The sequence below is a fragment of the Oryza sativa genome, chromosome 3, assembly GCF_034140825.1.
Source record: "Oryza sativa Japonica Group chromosome 3, ASM3414082v1".
Classification (NCBI taxonomy): Eukaryota; Viridiplantae; Streptophyta; class Magnoliopsida; order Poales; family Poaceae; genus Oryza; species Oryza sativa.
In genome coordinates this window covers 17,449,539-17,467,123 of record NC_089037.1, presented here as the reverse complement: position 1 = coordinate 17,467,123, position 17,585 = coordinate 17,449,539, and the positions used below count along the sequence as shown (strand labels likewise).

Here is a 17,585-nt window from a genome sequence, read left to right as displayed (position 1 = left end):
CCCACCTGTCTGCCAGAGTAGCCGACGTGGCACGAGTAATCTTAACCCCGCGAGCCAACCCGCAGTACAAAGTACATAAACGAAGAGGCCAACTATCATTTTACTATCTAAAATCATTTTAAATGCAGTCGTGTGTTTCTATATCCAACGTTTGACTATCTTAAAAAAAATTATAAAAAAAATAAAAAATAGTCACACATAAAGTAACATTTATATTTTATCATATAATAACAATAAAAATATTAATCATAAAAGTTTTTCAAATAAGATGGATGATCGGATATAAACTGTCTTTCTAGAACGGAGGTAGTAATTATCAGTGACAGATGGGCCCCCACGTCAGTCTTCTCCCGCCTTCCGTATAAAAACGGCCTCACCCGAATCGCGTTTCCCCACCATTTGGCGCACCCGTCATCGGTCGAACACCACACCTGCGTCCATGGCGGGAGGCAGGGGAGCCCGCGCCAGCCTCCACCTCCACCTCGCCTGGCTCTGCGCCTTCGCGACCACCGCGTGGGCGCATGGCGGTGGCGGCGGCGGGGGCGATTCTGACGCCGACGCCGACGGCGGCGGCGAGGGGAAGCCGGACCTGCGGGCGCGGGGGCTGGTGGCGGCGAAGCTGTGGTGCTTGGCGGTGGTGTTCGCCGGGACGCTGGCCGGCGGCGTGTCCCCCTACTTCATGCGGTGGAACGATGCGTTCCTGGCGCTGGGCACGCAGTTCGCGGGGGGAGTCTTCCTCGGCACCGCCATGATGCACTTCCTCGCCGACGCCAACGAGACTTTCGCCGACCTCCTCCCCGGCACCGCCTACCCCTTCGCGTTCATGCTCGCCTGCGCCGGCTACGTCCTCACCATGCTCGCCGACTGCGCCATCTCCTTCGTCGTCGCCCGCGGCGGCGGCCGGACCGAACCCGCCGCCGCCGCCGGTGCAGGTGAGCAGCCTACTAGGGTTTTCACGTGCTTGTCCGACTCTGTTTTTTTCACAGTAGAGATATCGTGAGCTCGCGGTGGAAAGGTGGCGGATGGCCGTTGGATTAGATGCGACTTTTTCCTTTATTGCTGCGTTAGTACATAATACCACACCGATTGATTGGTTGCTATTATTGGTTGGACTGGTCAGCGAAATGGGCCAAATTTACTCCTCTTGTTTTACAGTTTTACTACTACCTGATCAAAATCTTGTGAGTTTGTGTGACCTACCCTACCCTGATGCTTTCAGCGAGATAGGAACTGATTTGTTTGGTTGTTCATCTTTTTGTTGGTGTGGCTTGTACTCTACTCCGTTTGCAAATCAGTTAGCAGATCAATTCAATTGTGGTGCTTAGTTAGTTACTTTATATTTTTTTTGTGTCTGTCTGAATCGATAGGAACACCTTGGTGCTACTACCATTTTCCTATGATCTTATCTGAATGAAAGCATATATAGTAGGTGGTGGTTATTGCCTGTACTGCATAGTTCCTCTTAATTACTGTCCTACTCATAAGTTATTTTGTTTAGCCTGCTGCTCAAATGGCCAAAAGAGAAGTATTTTTGCTGCTCGCATTATCTAATTAAGCATTGGATTATCTGCCTGTCAGGGCTGGAGGAGGGTAAGCTGAGCAGCACAAATGGCAACGCCTCTGACCCACCAGCAGCTGTAAGCACCTTTCCTTATGAACTCGAGTAATTTATCCTGCGCAGCAACAGCGCAGGTTGTTGCGTTTGGTTTCCAAATGGAAGAAGGCTGTGAAGTCTCAACTTGTGTTTGTGCAGGATGCGGCGGCGCAAGACCACTCCGTGGCGTCGATGCTGCGGAACGCGAGCACGCTCGGCGACAGCGTGCTGCTCATCGCCGCGCTCTGCTTCCACTCCGTCTTCGAGGGCATCGCCATCGGAGTCGCCGGTAAGATTATTATTATTTTTTTGACATAGACACGCATGGATATACTCCCTCCGTTGATTCTTTTAAACATATTTGACGTTCGTCTTATTAAAAACTTTTTGTGAAATATGTAAAACTATATGTATACATAAAAATATATTTAACAATGAATCAAATGATACGAAAAGAATTAAAAATTACTTAAATTTTCTGAATAAGATGAACGGTCAAACATGTTTAAAAAAGTCAACGGCATGACGGAGAGAGTATATATATAGAGAGACCTCGTGACCTTGTCCGTTAGTCTCTTGTCCGGTTGTCCCTGCCTGCTCGACTTAATTAACACTCGCTTTCAGCTTGGAATTTAAATGGCCCGTACATATGTCTTCATGTGACTTTTTATATGAAGAACGAGTTCATATGGTTAATAGTTAATGGTAGTTCAGGTGTCTATAGGAGTAGGTGAATCTGTCCTTTTTTTTAAATTATAAGTGAACAGATGATCACGTATAAACACGACATATGGAAGTATTGACGGGCAGAGCTTTTGCGCGTTCGTGAAAAAAAAATGCTTGAAAGTATCATTTAAGCCCGGGGTTTCTTCCTAGCTTGTTTCTTGTGAAAGTCTGATAGATCGATGCCGCTGCTAACTGATTAGGACAAATTGGAATCGTGCGTTGTTTTCTCGGTCAAAATTGCACAAGTGCTTCACTATTTTCTCATAGCGAAAGCTCCGTGCGCATGTTGAAGATAGCCAGAATAAATGAAAAAAGTCCTAGGACTCGGCTTATATTCAAAGCCAAACATAGGCAGAATAATCACCCCGAACCCTTCATTTTTATTTTATTTTTATTTTATCTTGGGTTCACGTCTTATCGCCGTTTATCGCAATCAATGTTTCTGTTCACTCATTGTCACGCATACTTTTACTCGTTCCAGTCTAGTAGAATAGATGCTCTGACCTGAATTTCCCTTTCATCAACATCCATTTCGACAACATTTTAGTTTGCATCGATCTCAGCAAGCTTTACCAAACCATTCAAATCATGAATTCATGGATCACCGTAGTCCATTTAAAGATGGATGCAGATTGACTGACAGTGGCTGTTTGAGTTTCGACTGCTGGAAAATCAGAATCAGCTACTCACAACAACTAGCGTGCAGAGACGAAGGCTGACGCATGGAAGGCGCTGTGGACGATCAGCCTGCACAAGATCTTCGCGGCCATCGCCATGGGCATCGCGCTGCTCCGGATGCTGCCGGACCGGCCGTTCCTCTCCTGCTTCGGCTACGCCTTCGCCTTCGCCGTCTCCAGCCCCGTCGGCGTCGGCATCGGCATCGTCATCGACGCCACCACGCAGGGCCGGGTGGCCGACTGGATCTTCGCCGTCTCCATGGGCCTCGCCACCGGCATCTTCATCTACGTCTCCATCAACCACCTCCTCTCCAAGGGCTACACCCCGCTGAGGCCCGTCGCCGCCGACACGCCGGCGGGGAGGCTGCTCGCCGTCGTCCTCGGCGTCGCCGTCATCGCCGTCGTCATGATCTGGGACACCTGATGCCGCTCATGATTTCGGACGTTTGTTGGTTCTTGCAGGAATGTGTGTGTGTAGTAAGTTCGTCGTGAAATTAGCATGTGTAAAGTTTGTGCCACTCCAACCAAAGTTTCAGGATTATTTATAGCTTTGAATATATCATCAACGCTGGGGCACCATTGTTTTTGTTTCCATGGATTTTGGGGGTAAGAAATTGACCAAAATTTAAGTTCGAATGCAGATTGTCAAACACTTGAGAGCCACACATGAGAAGAAAATCGAATGCAAATATGTCAAACTTTCCCCTTTGCTGAGCTGATAGTACTGTGTTAAAACTACGAAATCGATCTGGCCAAGCTAAGAAACCTGTTTGCTCGCCTTTGGCGGTTGGCCCAGTCAGCTCGGGTCGGCCCAAGAACCAGGCAAGGCTCTTTTGCTGCCTAAAAAGCCGGGAAAAAAAATCAAACAAGCTTGAGAAAAGTTGGAAAAATATATTTTTTTTTAAAAGAAAAAACAGCCCGAAGAAGTGCCAGGCTTGCCAAGCTTGGGCCCGACTTTTTGGTCAGTTTAAGGCTCAGGCTTTGCATATTTCTCTTTCGATCGATCGACCGAGTTTCGACAGGCGTCGATGACTACTACTCCAAAAGTATAACTTTCTCCGTTAGCACGTTTATGTACGTTTTGTGTAAAAATTTTCTATATAGAATTTTTTTAAAAATCAAATAAATTTATTTTTATAATTTATGATAATTAATATTCAATTAATCAGGCGCTAATGAGATGTCATGTTTTCTGTGCTGCTGCTAATATGCTCCTCCAATGTGGAATTTCAAATGGGTTAGAATAGTTTTCATGCGTGTTTGGATGCTAATGGGATAGCTAGGTGATTGAGATTTGAGATCTTTCTCACACCGCATCCCAAATACTCCATTCATTTCAAAATAAGTTAACCTAGTATGAAATGTATACCATTCCAGAAAGGCACACGTACATATGCAGATCAGTATATAGTAGATGGCTAGATGCATTGCATCCATCTTAAATTACTCCCCCCGTCTTAAAATATAAGAATCTAGGATGGGATATGACACATCCTAGGCTTATGAATGCTACTTATCCATATTCGTAGTTTTAAGATGTGTCTCATTTAATCATCAGTTCTTATATTTTTAGGACAGAGGGAGTAGTAGATTAGATGGAGTTAGACGTAGCAGCAGTCACGATGCCGCCGCTGGCACAACTCCTCAACGACGTCATCTAGTTCAACATCCTCTCGTGCCTGCCTTCTCGGTGCTCATGTGCCTCGCCATCTTCTGTAGGTCCTGGCGCGACCTCATCCTCCATGACCCCCGCCTTCACCATGCAACATGCGCAAATCTCTTCCCGGCGATCTACGAGTTCCACAACGTCTTCTTCGACCACACTACTAGAAAAAGGGTTTTCCTTGACGGTCATATGAGAAATCCACCTGCGGAATTTTAACAAGGGGTGGAGGGTTCAGGACCACTAGCGAAAATCCATTTTCGCTGATTTTCGCTACTGGTTGCTTAAGAAGCCCGCTTGCAAAAAATAACCCTATTTTTATTGACGGGCCACTTAGCTCACCGCCAGCACGCACTAAAGAGCGACACCCTTGAAAAAATTCACGCACAGTAGAAAAATCACCGCCCATTAAAAAAAACGCCACCCACCACTCCTCATCCACCCACCGCTCCACCACTTACCCTCCTCCTCCTCCATCAGCACCCTCTCCTCCTCCCTCCCAACAGGCGGCGGCTCCGGTGGCGGTTCTCAGGTGGCGGCGGTGGCTCCGGTAGCGATGCACGGCGGCGACGGCGACAGGAGGCGGGCTCTTCTTCTCCTTCTCCTCCTCCTCCCCCTCTCCCTCCCACGGTCTCGCCGCCAACACCTCCTCGCCGGTGACTGTGATTCCCAAATTCGGTGGCTCCACTGGCAAATCCGACGGTGACAGCTACGGGGTTTGGTGCGACGGGAGGAGCTCGGCGGCGGCGGGGCTTCCCACATTTGTTGGCTCCCCCATTGGATCCAGCTATGGCAAGAATCAGCTGCTGCTCGGTCAGCGACGGCGACGACGACCTCCTTCCTTTCTCCTGCTGCTGATTCTAGCAATTCTCTTCGTGGGACGCCTCCTCTCTTCGCATGTCTCGCCACACACTATGCTCATGCCATAGGACGGCCTCCTCCCAAGGAGACCGCCGTATGCGAGCAGGCGTGTGTAGTGGTACTGGCTTGTTTCCTCAAACATACCATCGTTTGTAAGTTTTTTTTTCTATTAAGTGATTTATATTAGATTGAAAATTGTTTTTGGGTTAATTTTGATATTTTAAAAGACATTTTCAGATTTGAGTAAAACTTTTTAATATGAGTTTTCAACTCAAAGTTTCAATTCAAATTTGAAAAAAGCAATAAACTTTCCACTGAAAACTTGAATTTTGTGTTGGGTTTAGTCCCACATCGGTAATTGATGATGGGGGACCACGACTTAAAAGGTGGAGGCGGTCCTCACCCATCAGACTAATCTTTTGGGTTGTGTAGGCCCAGAATCTAAAGTTGTGGCCCACGGTTGGTGGGCCGGGCTGCGCACTCTAACAAGTGGGTATCAGAGCCCAAGGTTTGGAACCCGGAACAATTTCCATGGGTCACATGGTAGAGAGGCCAGGTAACAAGTCTCCGGGGTCACATAGGTTGATGTGACGACTTAAAAGGTGGAACCCGGGTCACATGGTGGAGAGACCAGGTAACAAGTCTTCGGGGTCACATAGGTTGATGTAATGGGGAGATTGTTGTGTTTAGTCCCACATCGGTAATTGATGATGGTGGTAATTGATGTAATGGGGAGATTGTTGGGTTTAGTCCCACATTGGTAATTGATGATGGGGGAGCACGACTTAAAAGGTGGGGGCGGTCCTCACTCATCAGACTAGTCTTTTGGGTTGTGTAGGCCCAGAACCTAAAGTTGTGGCTCCCTGTGGTGGAGCAGGTTCAATGTGACCTGGGTGGCCTACGGTTATCGGGCCGGTTATATAACATGTTGTAACTCAAATTTTGAAACTTTTAACTCAAAATTTAAAACTTTCAAATAGAGAAAGTTGGTAAAGTCAATTTGCAACTTATATGTGGTGGAGCAGGTTCAATGTGATCTGGGTGGCCTACGGTTATCGGGCCGGTTATATAAAATGTTGTAACTCAAATTTTGAAACTTTTAACTCAAAATTTAAAACTTTCAAATAGAGAAAGTTGGTAAAGTCAATTTGCAACTTATATTAAGCGTACATGCGCTCATCCCTTGCATGTTATGTGAATGATCATAGTATAAATTTTCTGACCCTTGGATCAAGATCCGACCGTGCACACCATATTCCTCATCCCTCATCGAATATTTAGTCGATCCAAACATCAGGACCGCCGGGCCGATATGATTTAGCGAAACCGTTTCCACTTCTACATGTCCATTGCGATCCAAAACATACGCAAGCGAATCTCCCGACCCGAAGAGATGACAAAGCATCGTTTCGTACTTTCGTATCAGTTTCGATGGAGATTTTTTTTTCCGCAACTCTCCGACGACCTTATCGAGTGCAACATCCTCCCGCGCCTGCCCTTCCGGCTGCTCCTGCGTCTAGGGGTGAAAACGGATTGGATAATATCTGATCCAATCCGCTCCGAATTCGTCCGAAACGAGGATATGGTATGGGATTTTAGAAATCCGGCAGATACGGATACGGATGCGGATAGTATAAAGCGGATGCGGATATGGTATATCTAAAATCCGGTAGATGTGGATTATCCGACATTGTTGTCAAATTATCCGATAAGCCGTTTGCTGGATAATATGAAATTATCAACATATATAACACTCTATCTATTGCATATAACATAAGTTGGTATATCCAATACCCTAATTCATCAATTAACAAAGATTTTTTAGTCTAAGGCTTTTATCGTCTCATGTCACACTCACTAGCTATATTTTTTTATATTATGGACATCATGTGTTCATGTTGTTTAGCACTTAATCATATAATTATTACGACGGGTCATTTATTGATTATTATATTATTGTTCCTTGGATTAATAACTCGATGTTGCATTGATTGTATATACACGTAACATCCGATAAATTTAATCCGTTTCCGAACCGATTCCGCACCGACCCCGCACCATTTCCGACATCCAAAACAATCCGCTCCGCATCCGCATTCGTACACTATCCGCACCCGCTTCGAATCCGCTCAAAAAATATGGTTTAGGATATGGTATGGCCACTATCCGTCCGAATCCGCTCTGTTTTCACCCCTACCTGCGTCTCCATCGGATATCGTTCGAAGAATTGCAGATTTGAGATTTTTGTAAAAACATAAATAGTATTTTGTAATAAATATTTAGACCCCTAAATGATCACAAATAATAAAATTGTCAATAAACAAAACTGTAGATCTCACCGAGTTTTATAATTTTGATATACAGTTTTTCTTCATCTGAGTTCGTATGCAAAAATTATGTATATATATATATATATATATATATGTGTGTATTTTCCCTAAAAATTGATCCCTGTCCGCGAATATAAAAAAAAATCTTGGATAGTTTCTTAATTTATTCATTTTTATTTAAAAAAATCTAAATTTGTTTCCGAATCCGAAAATATTTAGAACTATCCAACCGAACCTATCCGACTCCGAAAAAATAGTCCGAATGGACGGAAAGTATTTATACCAGTTTCATCCCTATGAATACCCAACCTCCACCGGATGAGGCTTGTGACTCTTTGCAGTTTGCAGTTGTGCCACTAACATGTAGATGAAAGTAAAGTGGAGCCCACATATAAGTAGCACAGCTCCATAAAGTTAGATGACCTGTTTCTCTCTCCACCTTTAACCTTGTGTTTTTAGGGATTACTCCCTCCCTCATTATAAATATTTGAGACTTAGAATATCATTTTATTAAACTTTTAAAACTAAGTAAAATTCTCTCTCTATTTTTTTTACTCGATGAGACCGTATTCTGTTTTAGGCTGAGTTCTTATCTCCACTTTCCCAACTCATATCTCTATTTTTCCACGCGCACGCTTTTAAAATTGCTAAAACGGTGCCTTTTTTAAAAAAAATTTCTAAATGAAAGTTACTTAAAAAAATCATATTAATCTATTTTTTAAATTTATTTTAGTTAATACTTAATTAATCATGCACTAGCGCTGCTTTGTTTTGCGTGCTAGGGAGTGAGGGGCTTTGCCACCCTTGAAACTTTGCGCTCCTCTATTTTATCACTATTTCGTTATCATTCATTCCACTTTTGGTAGTCAACGTCATTTGAACATACGATTTAGCCCTCAGTCTGAAACAAGTTATTAGAAATTCCAAAAAAATACGAAATTTAGTTTTCAGTACTTTAAGTTTTGAAAGGTTGTATAAAAATTGATGGTAGAAAAAAATTGGGTTAGTTAGAACGGTTTTAGTGCAACTTTAAACAAAATTTTCAAAGGAAAAATATTTCTGTGTATACACATATAAAATGTTTTACGTGTAACTTGGACCTTCAACTTTATATTACGTAGTAGAATAAATTTATGAAATCTAGTGAGTCAATGATATTATGATACTATTTTCCTGTTTTTAAACTAAGCATTTTTTAAAAAATTGATGATCAAAGTTGGTTTGAGAAACGTCAAAAGTTTCTCTCTGTGTCTCTCGCTCTTACTTTCTACTCCCCCCGTCCCTAAATATTTGACACCGTTGACTTTTTTTTAAACATATTTGATCGTTCGTCTTATTAAAAAAATAAAAAAATTCAAGTAATTATTAATTTTTTCCTATCATTTGATTCATTGTTAAATATACTATTACTACTCAAGTTTTTGAATAATATTCACAAAAGTTTTTGAATAAGATGAACGGTCAAACATGTTTAAATAAGCCAACGGCGTCAAATATTTATTTAGGGCAGAGGGAGTATATTACAGTTTGTTTCTAGGTAGACTACTGGAACAAACATACAGGTCGGTTTTTTCCTGTTCTTGGGACCTTTAGAATAAAAGGATGTTCTGAACCCTTTACAATCCATACACGTTTACACATATTAACAGCTAAAGTTTTCTAAGGTTGACAACAGGAACTCAAACAGCCAAACCCAACTTCCTGTATAGAGCAAGTAGCTGTAGTTTTATATTTAGATCGAAACCCGCTAAAGCGCAGCATGATAATAAAATAATTCGCTGTATTTTATCACGGCAAGCTTTTGCTTACCCACGTACCAAGATAAAATAGCGTTACAGAGGGCAAGAGACGCAATTTTTGCACTAGATGGCACAAATAGATTGAATGCCTGTAATACTACTACAAGGGAGCTCCCAATTCTGCACTAGCTGACGGGAGTGACGGCGCAAGATGTCTGCAATGGATCGTCAGGTTTAACTATAAAACATTACTTCTTCAACTTTGGACTACCATGTTCATTACTTCTAGTCTTTTCTTCCTGCAAAATGTTAATTGGGAATAAGGAAATCAAACCTAAACATCAAATAGATCAAGTGGCTAAATTCATATTAGCAACAATATAAGATTCACTGAAATTTGGCAGCAAAATGGATCGTTCTCTAGAAACTAAATCATTATGCCATTGTTTCTGGAAGCTTGTTTCAGTTGTTTGTATCTTGCTACATAATTTGTTCAGCTCCAAGGATAATTCAAGTCTGCCGACAGATTCATTCTATTAAATTTGCTTACTGTTCTTCTATTGAACTAATTATATGTTTGTTGTGTAAAGCACAGTGTATACAATTTACACTGCAAGACGTGAATTAGACCAAAAGCTATGAGGGATTATTGATGAAATTTAATACAAAATTTTTAAATATGCTTAGGGAATATTCATCACCTTAAATCCTAAAAAATTGTAGTTTTGCAGCATGATTTTTGGAAGGCGTTGTTCAGAACAGTTATAGATTTAAAAGTTCAAAGCCATCAGATTTATTAAATGCAAATGTAAACAGTTTGATACTTGCCCAGATCATTTAAGCCAGAATCTCTCATGAATGAGAACACCTTGTGTTCAAATTATCATTATCTGTTTACGTTGGATAAATTTATGAATCAACTAGGTGTGTCTCGAGTGCAAATAAAAGTATACATCGTGTTTAAGTACATAAGAAGAGGGATTGGCCAGCAATGAATTCTGGCATCATCATACCTCATTCACTGGCTGCTCCAGTTCAAGCCTGTGGGCTGACATTCGAGCTATCTCAGAGATGGCTGCATCACGGACCTGCATATCATCACCAGCAAGCTCTTCGTAGGCAGCCTCAAAGGCTTCCTGCCAGAATCGTGGAAGTCGGACCTCATCACCGGTGCGTGTGTACATGTCCCACATTCGACCCACTAATTTTTCCCTCTCCTCCATTTCCTGCGCACAATAACCTACCAACTCAGCTGCTTATATTACACAAAGAATTTGAGAATAGATTTCTGCTGCAAATATTAATACAAGGAGTAGCACGATAGTTCTTCAATAACTAGGAAATCATAGTGCAGGAAGTTTTATCGGACCTCCAGAAAAAGAAATGGATTTCAATCCAAGCTATATACAGATAAAAAATAATAATAATCACGCTTTATACACATAAAAACGTCATGCTCTAGGGTCCACACATACTAAAGTTAAACAATGCTGTTTAAGGTATGTTTGCATCTTAGGCTAGAGGATTCCAAGCCTTGCCTACAGCAGGAGAAAAACTAGCTTTGACAAGTGAGACAACAAACATTTACAAACAAATAAAAAGGCAAATAGTCAGCTGGGGCAAGAAAACCTTCACACCAAGGCACAACATCATCTTCTCCCATGGTGTGTGATCATTATCGACCGCATTCCTAGCAGCCTATGGCTTATGTTCCATCTCATCCATGGGCCATGGCCTGAGAAAAGCCCAAGCTGTCATCTGTGCCCCTAGCTAATGGCAGAGCCCTCAAACCTCGATGCAGACTTCGGTTTTGTTACCAATCAACCTTAGTACTTGACTATGTCGCTCTGCATGCCATATCTCTGACACGAATCACCAAAAGTTGGCTGCAGTCATAAAACTGCTGACTTCTATATTGCAGATCATGCAAGCCCGACTACATATTCAGGTTTAATCTCTATAATATGTTATGTAAGAGTACGATCTCCTGATTTTATTCTAAATCACATCTAGGGCCATAGGAACTACATATGCTTGTATCACATATCATACCTAATATCAGAATATAAATTACTGTTCACACATCTTGATTCTTGAATCACTATTTGTTATGTAAATGTTATGACAGTTGACCAAACAAACTAGCTTTACTCCCACGCCACAGTCCAAATAAGCTTTTTTTTTTTAGCCTAAGCTAAGCAAGTTAGACAAAAGAACCAAATGTACCCGTAGCATCGATACGCAGTTCCCTGTCGTAAACAGCCCCAGATTAGCTAGTACAAAAATGTTGTGAGGTCTTGAACACGAAAACAGTAGCATTTGCATTCAGATACAACCTTTCTCACTTAATTACGACGACAGTTGTGCAAATATTTTTTCCTGCATTTTCCCACACAACAGTCAAACAGCCAAAACAAGAACACACTTATTCAGAGACCTCCAAGCAATACCGATAGCAATTCACAACTGTTTCAAATTCAATTCCTACTCAAACAAGGCATTGCGCATATAGACGAGACCACGCAGCAAGCAGTTGGCAATAAGCAAAAGGGGAAGAAGAGGGGAGTGGAGTGGGAGGTAACGAGCGTACGAGCGAGTCGAGGTCGTCGAGGAGGGGCGCGTCGAGGTCCTCGGAGGCGGTGGCGGCGAGGAGGAAGCGGCCGGAGGACCAGCGGAGGGAGGCGGAGGCGGCGGACATGGACCAGAGCGCGAGGAGCGCGATGGCCGCCAAGGCCCACACCTTGTACCGCCCCTTCCCGAACGGCGGCCCCGCCTCGCCGGCCCCCGCCGCCGCGGAGTAGTACGGGATGGTGATCTTTGTCGCCGGGGATGCCGCGCTGTCGGCGGCGGAGAGGGCCTTCATTCCGGCGGCGGCCGCGGCGTCGGTGGCGGTGGCGGCGGCGTCGCGGCGATGATGAGCTGGTTTTTTTTTTTCCGTTCCGTTTGGTTTCCTCCGGTTTTTGTAGCGTAGTGAGGTTGGCCGTGTGGGCCCCGCTTCCGATACAACGCCACTAGTGATACAAGTGGTAGAGAGCCAGAGAGTGATAGTGGGAGGATACTGAACTTTTTTTTTTTCTTTTGGGGAGAATTGGAGGATACTGAACTGAACCACTAATCGGTGTGACAAAGATCATCATGCAATTGCAACAGCATTTGAATTTTTTGAATTTTTAGTTTTGATCTCACCAAAAACTCAAAGGAAGATTTTTTTTTTTATTCTCCCTCTGTCCCAAAAATATAAGAGATTTTGGAGGGATGTATCACGTCTTAGTGCTACTATGAATCTGGAAAGAGTAATAGGATGTGTCACATATGTCGGTGATATGGGTCCGGGGGTATGCGAAGTGAGGGGGAGTTACCTCCCGATCTAGCCACGTGGCCCTACAGCCTGGCCCTCCCCCCGCGCCTCGGAAGACGCAAAGGCAGCCAGGGGGCCTCGGGGTGCCACATCACACCCCTCGGACCCTCGCGCTGCCTCGCCCCGAGGCCCTCAGGCAGCTGCCATGTGGCGAGGGGAGCGAGCAAGGAGGAGACCCAGGCTGGGCAGCCATCATTGCGCGGCACCCCAACCGTCCCTCACCGCATTTAATGCGGTAAGGGCGAACATGCGGCGCGGCCCGTTTGACTCACGTCAATCAGGCGTGACCAGACTGTGACTGGCCTGTCGCCGGTCACGTCCGATCGGACGGGCAGCCGTGCCCCCACGTTTGCCCCTGTACCCAGCGGGGTGGAGGCAGGTATGTCCCGTCCCATCGAAGCATCATCCGGAGCTCCCTCCACGTGAGAAGGACCGCCACAAGTCTTCATTCATTTAAGAGGGAATGACAGGGCTGTCACCCGTGTCAGGTGGGGGGCGGCGCTGGGTCCCGCTCAAGGACGGATTGCTGCTTAGCTTCCGGGCGAAGGCACGGATCGTGGTCCGGTCAAGGTAAAGTGGGTCCCCCTCACGTGAAAAAGTAGGTAGAAGCGATGCATGTAGTATCCCCTTAGACTATAAAAGGAGGACCTTGCCCACCGAGAAAAGGGACGACGCTCAGTAGACCTGAACTCTAGGAGGGAAAGAGCGAGAGTGCTCTCCAGAGTTTAGGAATCTTTGTAACACTCGACCATAAATCCCACACACAGGAGTAGGGTATTACGCTCCATAGCGGCCCGAACCTGTATAATCTTGGCGGCCGTACGCGATCCAGAAGCACTCAGGGCGAATACGCGATCTCGACAAGCGAGTTTTTTTCCCCCGGCCGAACTCACAAAAGGGGATCTCACGATCTCCCGCTAGAGAGGATCACCCCTCGACAACATCTATCCAAAATCTCTTATATTTAGGAACGGGGGAGTATTTATTTAGTTTGACATATGTGAAGTGTAAAATCTCTCCTTTGTCAACAGCCCATCAGCCCATGTGTTGGGTTGGGTTGGGTTGCAAACTTTGCAATTGGAACACAAAAGTTGCACACAGTCTGGAATCAGCTCATGGGAAAATCTACGGAGTAATAACTGATGTTTTGCTGTCTAAAGGATCATCTGGTCTACACTAAACATTAGCAGGACCAATGCATTGAGACCATAGGCTGGCGGCATGTAAAACCAGATCCAAAAAAGAAGAGCAAAAAATCACACTCAACGCAGAGATGTTTTGCTCATAGGAGCGATGGCGATGCATTCAAGTCTCGCAGATCCAGCCTCCTGTCATTGGAGTCCTTGAACTAGAAGGACGGCGAAAATCTCAACTTCAGCTCCAGTTTCACAATCCTTGTACCAGCCTCTGCTAATCAAACTGTGCCTAAGTGTTTGTTTGTTAGTATCTTGTTTCCAGCAGGGCATCAACTAGTCCAAAGTCCATGGCCTAGGGTAAAACCAAAAAAAGAAGGGGGAAATAAGTTATAATTCACATGGCAAATGATGATTTACTTTCTTCTGATACATTTAAGAGATGAAAGTTACTTCAGATGAAGACATGAAACGATCCCTCTCTGTCCACTGTTGTACCATATCCAAGGTTTGCCCAGTAAAAGCAGCAAACATCTTATCAACTTTCTGCATCCAGATTTTTCAGAAGCTTTAATCGCTTAGAGAGCAGAATCAAGAGAAATTCCTTACCCTCATCAAACATCTAATTCAAATGTACACTGAAGAAAATATAGAACTTGTTATCTATCACAAAACACTTACATCACGAGCATAAATGGTTTCCCCAACCTGTCGCCTCACCTCCTCCACATTACCCTGCAAATCATCCAATTTTTAGAATAAAAAACAAACTTCAAGTACAACAAACACAAAGGCAAGCAAGTATGTCCTAGCAAGACTGTATATTGTAAGTTTCATGTGGCCAGCTAAAATGATGATGATTATTATTTACTGTAGTCACAATGTTAGAAAATCATAATGCACCCGCTGCAGTAACTCAGAAAGGCAGAAAGCCCCAGAATCATACCTCTGATACACCTTGAGGTTGATGAATCATTACTCTAGCATTTGGCATGGCATAACGCATTCCCTTCTCACCGCCAGCAAGTATAATTGCTGCCTGGCTAGCAACAACACCAAAGCACACTGTTCCAACTTTGGGCTTGATCTGCAATAAATGGTTCATGTGTTAGTGCAGAACAACAAAAAAAGATTAATATTCTGGGATTTATTTATCAGTAGGCGAAATTGTAGATAAAGTATTTGGTTATGGAAAACTGGCATAACAAGTAAAAACACAGCCAAATCTAACAACTAACAAGGCTGGTCCAGCTCAAAGCCAGTTTTAGAGACAGGCATGATTTCAGGAAATGAGATCTGTTGTCTGCAGTACCAGACCAAACCCAATTAGCACAGTCTCAGCATGGCAAATGCTCATGTCTAGTATGTACTACAATAAAAATATAAGAATACAAATGTTGCAAGCACTACCATTGATATGAGATATAATTTTTGCCTAAATTACATTAGGCTTTCCTGTAAATGCTATATCTGTGCTATATTATAAATATAAATTCACTAGCTAGGGGCATGCATAATGTGGAAGATACAAAATGTTGAGATGCATCTATAATGTGTTCTCATCCAACAATGTAAATATTAAATTAGATGAGAATAACTCAGAAAGCATCCACAAGAATAAATATAGGTGAATACAATCTCTGAAATTTGAATGCATGAAGGACATGGAAAAAGTAGCTCAACATAGATGGCATACCCAGGACATGCAATCATAAATTGCTAAGATGGAGTAGAGACTTCCGCCGGGGCAGTTCAGGTAGATCTGGCAAAACAGAATTATACAAAAGGAGTTATAAGATATAGAGCAACACACCTGTGAGCTAAAGGAGCAAGCCAAGGGAGTGAAGTTGAGCAATCAAGAGCTGCTGCAGTGAACAATAGGGTAACTGTTATGATCTGAAAAACACAAAAATAAACACTAACCAGAATATCAGCCTCTTCATCAACAGCAGCAAGTGTGACAAGCTGTGATATTACACGCTGTGCTACTTGCGAGTTAATATATTGACCAATGAAGATAATGCGGTTCCCCAACAATACAGTTGCCAGATCAAGAGCACCAGCAGGAGTCATTATGGCAGGCATTAAAGGTGGATTTTCATTCTCTGATGCTACAATTGTATTTTTCCTGTGAAAAAATATTTACAATATTACGAATGAATAAAACAGGATTCTGATACACAGCACAAATAAAACCTAGATGAGCAGTTTCAAATCAGGCAATGTATCCTCATTGTATATCAGGCATGACAGTTTCAAATATATCACCTCAGAGAAGAATGACAATGTATCCTCTCGTCCAACTTTGAAGAAATACCAGGTGGTACAAATTGTGGACCTAGGTGTGGAAATTTGAGTGAGAATGCAACTCAGCACATTTGCAGCAATATATCATGTGAAAGACAGATGGACTAAACAGTAAAGGAATCCAAAAAACATGTCCAAAGAAAAGTTTGTGCTCCGCATATCCTGTCATTATGGCATGTTGAGTTGTGCTAATACACCATACTGAGTTACTGACAAACACAATAACACATATACAGTCTGGAAATCTCATTCAGCAGTTTGCTAAAAGGCCCTAAACTAATTTCAGAATCAGACCAAACTGAGGTGATATGTTATATGCAGGTTATCGTTTTTATACATATCCGTTCAACCAAGCACATCCATTTTTCGTGTACTTAGTGAGCTAATGCTGATGCATACCAGACATTGGCCCAGGAAGGAGTTGACACTGGTTCAGATAACCCCAGGTCGGCATACTCTTGGATAATGCCGACATTCAGAGGTTCTATATGCTTTGCAAAACCTACCAATGACGACTCCATAAAAAATTGGCACAGAGAAAGACAACTAGGAGCTGATGGGACGGCTGCCCAAATGGTCATGTTCTAATATGTGCACCACCATGGACAACATCTCAGTAAAGCTTATCAAATCAACGATCAAATTCCACCAAACAGTCCTGGCCTAACGAGCTGACCAAGGGAAATGGTTTGCTAAACCAAGGGTTAGGAAATCTCACCTGGGAGAGCCACGCCTGATTTGGCTCCGCTCCGCCTGAAGAAAGAAGGACCAGACAGAGGGTGAGGGGACAAGAACGGGGGAATCCATGAAGAGAGAAGCGCGGGGCGAGCGAGCGAGCGAAGGAGGTGGAAGTTGTAGTTCCGTGGAGCTCACCTGCGGGAGAGGAGGCGGGTCGGGGAGGCGCGGAGGGCGAGCGGGGTGGAGATGGCCATAGGCGCCATTGGAGGCGGAGCTGGAGCGTGGGAGGGAGCCGAGCCGAGGCGAGGACTGAGGAGTGAGGAGGGGAGCGAACTGGGGATGAGGTTGGACTAGTATGGGCTTGGGTTGGGCTGGGCTGGGTTAGGGTTTTCTCATGGGCCTAAGTTCTAGCCCATCTATGTGTATGGGTTGGAATTATTATTATATTTTTAGGAATAAGTTCACCAGAGGTCGCTCAACTTAATAGCGAGATTTTTTTAAGACCCCTTAACCACAAAA

The 17,585-nt window shown here is 43.7% G+C and overlaps 3 protein-coding genes across 3 annotated transcripts; 1 reads left to right on the top strand and 2 right to left on the bottom strand.

The window, feature by feature from the left end:
• The first annotated feature begins 394 nt into the window (after nucleotides 1-394).
• On the top strand, nucleotides 395-3,703 carry LOC4333098 (zinc transporter 2-like). Its single transcript, NM_001417842.1, has 4 exons — nucleotides 395-932; nucleotides 1,579-1,637; nucleotides 1,754-1,883; nucleotides 3,027-3,703. Exons 1-4 carry the CDS (start codon nucleotides 440-442, stop codon nucleotides 3,419-3,421), a joined length of 1,077 nt encoding a protein of 358 aa, NP_001404771.1. The 5' UTR covers nucleotides 395-439; the 3' UTR covers nucleotides 3,422-3,703.
• Nucleotides 3,704-9,397: 5,694 nt separating this feature from the next.
• Nucleotides 9,398-12,586, bottom strand: LOC4333097 (uncharacterized). The gene is made up of 3 exons (XM_015773044.3): nucleotides 12,181-12,586; nucleotides 10,604-10,816; nucleotides 9,398-9,889 (listed from the first exon to the last, which is right to left on the bottom strand). Exons 1-3 carry the CDS (start codon nucleotides 12,451-12,453, stop codon nucleotides 9,839-9,841), a joined length of 537 nt encoding a protein of 178 aa, XP_015628530.1. The 5' UTR covers nucleotides 12,454-12,586; the 3' UTR covers nucleotides 9,398-9,838.
• Nucleotides 12,587-14,064: 1,478 nt separating this feature from the next.
• LOC4333096 (ATP-dependent Clp protease proteolytic subunit 6, chloroplastic) lies at nucleotides 14,065-17,384 on the bottom strand. The gene is made up of 9 exons (XM_015773146.3): nucleotides 17,262-17,384; nucleotides 17,107-17,141; nucleotides 16,350-16,419; nucleotides 16,005-16,209; nucleotides 15,778-15,843; nucleotides 15,028-15,168; nucleotides 14,763-14,816; nucleotides 14,535-14,627; nucleotides 14,065-14,436 (listed from the first exon to the last, which is right to left on the bottom strand). Exons 1-9 carry the CDS (start codon nucleotides 17,327-17,329, stop codon nucleotides 14,389-14,391), a joined length of 780 nt encoding a protein of 259 aa, XP_015628632.1. The 5' UTR covers nucleotides 17,330-17,384; the 3' UTR covers nucleotides 14,065-14,388.
• Between the last annotated feature and the right edge of the window lie 201 nt (nucleotides 17,385-17,585).

Coding starts and splice junctions, on each gene's coding strand:
- LOC4333098 (NM_001417842.1), top strand. CDS start 440: ATGGCGGGAGGCAGGGGAGCCCGCGCCAGCCTCCACCTCCACCTCGCC. Junction 933..1,578: donor CGCCGCCGCCGCCGGTGCAG/GTGAGCAGCCTA, acceptor TCTGCCTGTCAG/GGCTGGAGGAGGGTAAGCTG. Junction 1,638..1,753: donor CCTCTGACCCACCAGCAGCT/GTAAGCACCTTT, acceptor GTGTTTGTGCAG/GATGCGGCGGCGCAAGACCA.
- LOC4333097 (XM_015773044.3), bottom strand. CDS start 12,453: ATGAAGGCCCTCTCCGCCGCCGACAGCGCGGCATCCCCGGCGACAAAG. Junction 10,817..12,180: donor TCGACGACCTCGACTCGCTC/GTACGCTCGTTA, acceptor TATTGTGCGCAG/GAAATGGAGGAGAGGGAAAA. Junction 9,890..10,603: donor TGGAGCAGCCAGTGAATGAG/GTATGATGATGC, acceptor AACATTTTGCAG/GAAGAAAAGACTAGAAGTAA.
- LOC4333096 (XM_015773146.3), bottom strand. CDS start 17,329: ATGGCGCCTATGGCCATCTCCACCCCGCTCGCCCTCCGCGCCTCCCCG. Junction 16,420..17,106: donor ATCAGGCGTGGCTCTCCCAG/GTGAGATTTCCT, acceptor TTCCACACCTAG/GTCCACAATTTGTACCACCT. Junction 14,437..14,534: donor GTTTCATGTCTTCATCTGAA/GTAACTTTCATC, acceptor GTTTTACCCTAG/GCCATGGACTTTGGACTAGT.